Source organism: Babylonia areolata, chromosome 35 (assembly GCF_041734735.1).
Source record: "Babylonia areolata isolate BAREFJ2019XMU chromosome 35, ASM4173473v1, whole genome shotgun sequence".
Taxonomy (NCBI): Eukaryota; Metazoa; Mollusca; class Gastropoda; order Neogastropoda; family Buccinidae; genus Babylonia; species Babylonia areolata.
Window position 1 is genome coordinate 18,957,404 of NC_134910.1, and position 6,488 is coordinate 18,963,891.

The 6,488-nt window shown below is 43.5% G+C and overlaps 1 protein-coding gene across 2 annotated transcripts in view; it reads right to left on the reverse strand.

Annotated features, from left to right (window-relative positions):
- LOC143277886 (centrosomal protein of 78 kDa-like) overlaps positions 1-6,488 on the reverse strand; it is a 191,440-nt gene that overhangs the window by 18,258 nt on the left and 166,694 nt on the right. For both annotated transcript variants that reach the window (XM_076582838.1, XM_076582837.1), the window contains exons 8-9: positions 1,958-2,071; positions 705-769 (exon numbers count right to left, since the gene is read on the reverse strand). In XM_076582838.1, the coding sequence (XP_076438953.1) occupies positions 705-769; positions 1,958-2,071 (179 nt within the window). The remainder of the gene's footprint in view (positions 1-704; positions 770-1,957; positions 2,072-6,488) is intronic.

Consider the following 6,488-nt stretch of genomic DNA (forward strand, 5'->3'; position numbering starts at 1 on the left):
AGAAAAAAAAGAAGAAAAAAAAGAAATGCAAAATGATTTGTATTATCTAAGAATTCTAACCCTTTCATTTGGAATCTTTACTTTTGATGGCAGCTGAGGGGCAGAAACATCTGATCTGACTTTGGCAATCAGTGAATTTATCATCCCTATATTTACTCTTGGAGAAAATCTTCACATGGATGAATATGACTTATCTTGCAGACAAGTGCTTTTTAGACACACTCGCAGACAACACACATATACATGCACAACATCACAATTATCTGCACACACACACACAAGAACAGAACAAGGTTGCATGCATATTTGCCTAGAGCAGCTGGGTCACACAAAATAACATTTTGATAACACTGGTGTATATTTTAAGTCTGGGAGTGGGAGGGTGGGGTGGAGTGGTGTCTCTGTCACCATGTTCTATCAACAAGGGCAGAAAATGATACAGTTCCTTCTTCTTTGTGTGTGTTTGTGTGTGTGAGTATGCATGCATGTGCATGTGTGCATGTTTGCCAGTAAGTGTGTTTGAGTGCCCAAGCATACATGCATGTGCATATGTGCTTGAACATGCATGGACGAACGTGTGTGTAGTCATCTACATGACTATCCCCTCACCCTTTTTCTGCCCAACACAACACACACACCACCAGCAGGGCAGTGCACTGTGTGATGGACACACTGAAAGCCAGTCTTCCCTCTGTCTCACTTACCTCTGTCTCTTTGCCGTTACAGTTGATCATCAGGTGTTCCATGATGGTGTGAAGGACACTGCGATCTGTCACACACACACACACACATACATACATAGAGATGTACACACACACACACACACACACACAGTGGTTCCAATACAGATTTGTCATTTGGGTTCCTGCAGTCTCTCCTGCTCCCACCCCCAACTTCCTGTTTCATGGTTGTTCTTTCACCTGTCTCTGTTTCTCTCTCCTCTCTCACTAAGTATCCAGTTTTAACTCTTGCTGTAAATCATATAACCCTTTCTAGCATGCAAGACAAGTACTGCTGCCACTGAAATAATATAAGAAAAAGAATGGGAGCTAATCCTTACTTTGTGTTCTTGGGCTGCAGCTCTGATGGTCAGTCATATCCACGAGTGGGCTTTTTCCTGCATGACCATCTTTACTCCACCAAAGCATGCAGCCATTCTTCGTTTACAGGGAGGTGCATTCTGGGTATGTTGATGTTTCACTAACCCACATGGATCACATGTGTAATTGATCTGCATGTTACGCACCTGAAGGTGGTAAAGGCACTAGCAGGTCGGTTCATATGTTGACCAGGGAGATGAGAAAAAAATTCCAATCCTTATCCCACAAGGTACCAATACCAGGATCAAACCATGAACCCTTGAATTGAAAGTCTGACACTTCTTTTTTTTTTTTTTAACCACTCTACTGTTGAGCCCATCAGGGGGAAATGAGTAGTAAGTAGGGAGACAGGGGGAAATAATTACACACTATAATAATTCACAACACTGACCAGCCATGTGACACAGTACACATCAACCATGTGACACAATACACACCAACCATGTGACACAGTACAGACCAATCAGGTAAGACATCAACCATGTGACACAGTACAGACCAATAAGATGACACATATCAACCATGTGACACAGTACAGACCAATCAGGTGACACCAATCAACCATGTGACACAGTACAGACCAATCAGGTGATACATATCAACCATGTGACAAAGTACAGACCATGTGACACAGTACAGACCAATCAGGTGATACATATCAACCATGTGACAAAGTACAGACCAACTACGAGATACAGAACAAACCAATCAGGCTACACAGAACAAACCAATCGGGTGACACAGAACAAACCAATCAGGTGACACAGAACAAACCAATCAGGAAAGAAGGACTAATCATGTGATATTGCACGGACCAGTCAGGAGACACAGATGTCATCATGTGACACAACACTGACCAATCAGGGGGTTCCGGCGCAGGTCCAGAACCTCAATGGTGGTGTTGAACTTGAGCACTTCCAGAAAGGCTTTGGCCCCACTGGTGGAGATCCCGGTGCCATGAAGGTCCAAGGCTGACACAGGAACACACATTGAGAGACACTGTTTTCATCACTTCAGGAACAACATAATGTGTACAGTGGCTTTAAGATGTCACAAGGATGCAAGAGTCAAAAATCATTTCATAGGATGATAGGATGAAAAAATGGTGACTTCTGGATCTTTCAAAACAGAGTCAGAAATGTAAAAGGTCTAAGACTTGAAACATCATGATTTTATCATGTTTTAATCAACTTAATTTTTTACTTTTATTGTTTTTACTATTCCTAAACGTACACACATTCATAAGCCTTGAACGATCATTGTGCGTGCGCGTGTTCGTGTGTGTATCTACATTTTGTGTGGAGTGGGTGTGGGTTTGTAGGATGGAGTTGGAACGGGATGATTTGTGTGTGCGGGTTTATTTGCGTGTTTTAGCATACACACGTTATTACATTTTTTTAAAAATATATAGATTTTATTGTAAACGCACAGGGCTTTTGTATTATCAGACTGGGCATACCAAATGTCCTTTTTAAAAAATTATCATTATTATTATATTTATCTTGCGGGACTTTTGAATTTACGCCATATTTTATCATTTTTAACTTGATAGATGAAAGCTCATTCACATGTTTTGGGAGTGAATTTGCATTTGTATTTGCATGTGCGAGTGTGTGGTCGCACATGTGTGTTTTCACACACACTTGTTGAGGCATGTTCTCAGGCATGTTTATATACATGCTAATGCATGTGCACGTCCATGTAAGATTCCACAGCATACTGCTGACACTGTTATCCAAAATTAAACCTGGGAGCTTTATCCAGAGAGCAGAACCAAAAACGTCCGGGCAGAGTAGATCAAGATCAGGATCAATTCTGGGGCAGCACGGACATTGATTCCTTCTTTTTCTTGTGCCATCTGCAATGAGTTGTGAACGATGGTTGTGTGGAGGGCGGGGAGAGGGGAGCACATGCCGTCACCTCTCTGTCAGTGCCACAGTCCTTTGATGTAGTTCGCTTTGCAACGATTTGTTCCAAATCTTTCTTCACTGATGAGTTAAAACCAGTTTGGTTGTAAATTTACATCATTAAACCAGTTTGGTTGACTGTTTTACGTCATTAACGTGTGTGCATCAGTGACTTCAATGACGTCACTGGAGTTATTCATAGCCTTTGATGTGGTCTGTTCTTTGGGTCGATCCCCTGTCACCAGTCAGTCTCTTCATCATTTTCAGCTGTAAACCTTGGACAGGCTTTCTTCTCAGGCTCTTTTTCATTCATTCTTTTAATTTTGTTTATGAGGAAACGTTGGATAATACTGTTCCCGCGTGTGGGTAGTGAGAGAGATAGGATGGAAGCCTGTACAAAAGCTTTTTTGGTTTGCAGGTAAAAAGATACCTGATTCGGGCATGTTACAAATTGTCGGGAATCAGAGGTATGTGGATGTTAAGTCATTTCCCTTAATACATGTGTGAGCTGTCTCCCTTTATTTCTTTCCCTCTCTTTTGTATTCTTTAAAACATCATTTCTTCTTATAATGACCATTCGTCATCATTATTGGTATAATCACTATCGTAATCATGTGTTATCATTATCATCATCATAATCATCATTACTATTCTTTAGTAGTTATTATCATCATTATTATCATTGTCATCATCATCATCATTACTGTCACAAGTTATTATCATCATTACCGTTCCTGTTATTATGACTCTCAGCAGTAAAAATGATGGACTGATTGTTTCATCGAGTGGAAGTTCTAAGTGAGATATTTCATGCTGATGAAATTGGCAGCTGTCCGATATGGCCAGTGTGGCTGAGGTAAAGCGGAGAGAGGATTGGACAGAAAATTGAATGAGAGCTTTCTGGAACTGCCGTCAAGAGAATAGCGGATATGTGTGTGTGTGTGTGTGTGTGTGTGTGTGTGTGTGTGTTACTGAATTGTCTGCATAAAATCGTTTGAAACCAGCGCTGTCCGTCTGTCTGACTTCCATCTCTGCCCCTGTCTCTCTCTGTGTGTGGCGGTTAGTGAAAATGCCAAGTTTTATTCTGGGCACTCAACGTACACCCCCCCCCCCCAAAAAAAAAAACCAACAACAACAAAAAAACCACCAAAAAAAAAAAAAAAAAAAATCCACTTTTTTCCCGTTCTTTCTTGGCAGTTCACACTATGGTCTGTCATTAACTTTCCGGTCGTCGTCTACCCAGTTCTCTCCCTTTGGCCTCCCCGTCAGCTGGTGACGTGTCGGTGACGTCAGTGGCAGAAGGTGATGGAGGGAAAGGGGTGGACCCTAAAAACGACTGGGGGTTATTGAACGTGTGAAGAGTAGTAGTCTCCACTCTGGGCAAGGAGGAAAGCCATTACTTGTTTCTAAGTGTTCATCAACTCTTGGAAATTTAGTCTGGGACTGGGGGACCAGGAGCACAGGGTGCAACTCCCCTAACCCACCCCTTCACACACACACCCTTCTTCATAGACCTGCATGGTCCTTCTCTTCCTCCACATTTTACAGAGACAGGGGGGTGGGGTGGGGGTGGTGTATGAGCAGAGAGACAGGAAGGGGGGGGGGTCCCTTAACCCACCCCTTCACAACCCCCCCCCCCCCTTCCTCATAGACCTGCATGGTCCTTTTCTTCCTCCACATTACAGAGACAGGGGGTGGGGTCCAGGTGGTGTATGAGCAGAGAGACAAAATGGGTAGGGGGCGGGTGGTGTATGAGCAGAGAGACAGAATGGGTAGGGGGCGGGTGGTGTATGAGCAGAGAGACAAAATGGGTAGGGGGCGGGTGGTGTATGAGCAGAGAGACAGAATGGGTAGGGGGCGGGTGGTGTATGAGCAGAGAGACAAAATGGGTAGGGGGCGGGTGGTGTATGAGCAGAGAGACAAAATGGGTAGGGGGCGGGTGGTGTATGAGCAGAGAGACAGAATGGGTAGGGGGCGGGTGGTGTATGAGCAGAGAGACAGAATGGGTAGGGGGCGGGTGGTGTATGAGCAGAGAGACAAAATGGGTAGGGGGCGGGTGGTGTATGAGCAGAGAGACAAAATGGGTAGGGGGCGGGTGGTGTATGAGCAGAGAGACAGAATGGGTAGGGGGCGGGTGGTGGAGTGGGATGGGGGTGGTGTATGAGCAGAGAGACAGAATGGGTAGGGGGCAGGTGGTGGGGTGGGATGGGGGTGGTGTAAGGGCAGAAAGACAGAATGGGTTGGGGGTGGGGGGTGAACTGAAAAAGCCGAGTTGTATCATTTTACAATAAAAAAAAAAAAAAAAAAAAAAAAAGGAGACAAAAAATCGAGTTCTCTCTCTCTCGCTCACACACACACTCACACACGCATCTATGAACGATCACACGATTGCAATTTAGTAATACTATAGCCGAAATCACAACATGCTAACCAAGAAAACTTCTATACAGGCTTGCATCCAATCTCTCCCCCTTCAGATAAAAAACAACAACAACAAAAAAAAAACTCTCATAAGACCCACACAAGGGAACAATACACGTCGACCAATCCCTATAAGCAAGATAAAGAGACAGAAATAAAGGAAAGGAAAGCTGGTCTGAGGGTTCCTGATGAAAACAACACAGGTCGACTGGTAACCTGATAGCCACTCAAAGACTGGACCACATCAAAGGCAGTGAATGACTCAATGTCAGTGAAATAAACGACGCTTTATATGATGACCATGACGTAACATTTTCAAACAAATTGTTTTGACTGATCTCTGAACAAAGATTTGGAACAGAACACTGCAATATGACTTATCTAATTGCTTTAAAAAAAAAATTTTGATTGAAAAGGCGAGGAGCATAATCTATTCTAATTTTTTTAAAGTACAGGCTGTAAAATTCAGTTGAGTGATTACAAAGATATGCAACATAGCCAGAACTATCCCCAGGATTAATACTGAAAAATGACTACCATTCTTTATGATTTGTTTCTTACAGTTTATTCTATGCATTTAACTGTTGTTTGTTTGTTCTTTATACGGTAATTCATGTTAACGTGTTTTTATTGCTTTTACGATTACCTTTGGTGCAAATCACCACGGCTGTTACCAGCCTAAATATCCTCCATGTGCCCAGTGGGGTCAGTGGATGAAATACCCTCCATGTGCCCAATGGGGTCAGTGGATGAAATACCCCTCATGTGCCCAGTGGGGTCAGTGGATTAAATACTCTCCATGTGCCCAATGGGGTCAGTGGATTAAATACCCTCCATGTGCCCAATGGGGTCAGTGGATTAAATACCCTCCATGTGCCCAGTGGGGTCAGTGGATTAAATACCCTCCATGTGCCCAATGGGGTCAGTGGATTAAATACCCTCCATGTGCCCAATGGGGTCAGTGGATTAAATACCCTCCATGTGCCCAATGGGGTCAGTGGATTAAATACCCTCCATGTGCCCAGTGGGGTCAGTGGATGAAATACCCTCCATGTGCCCA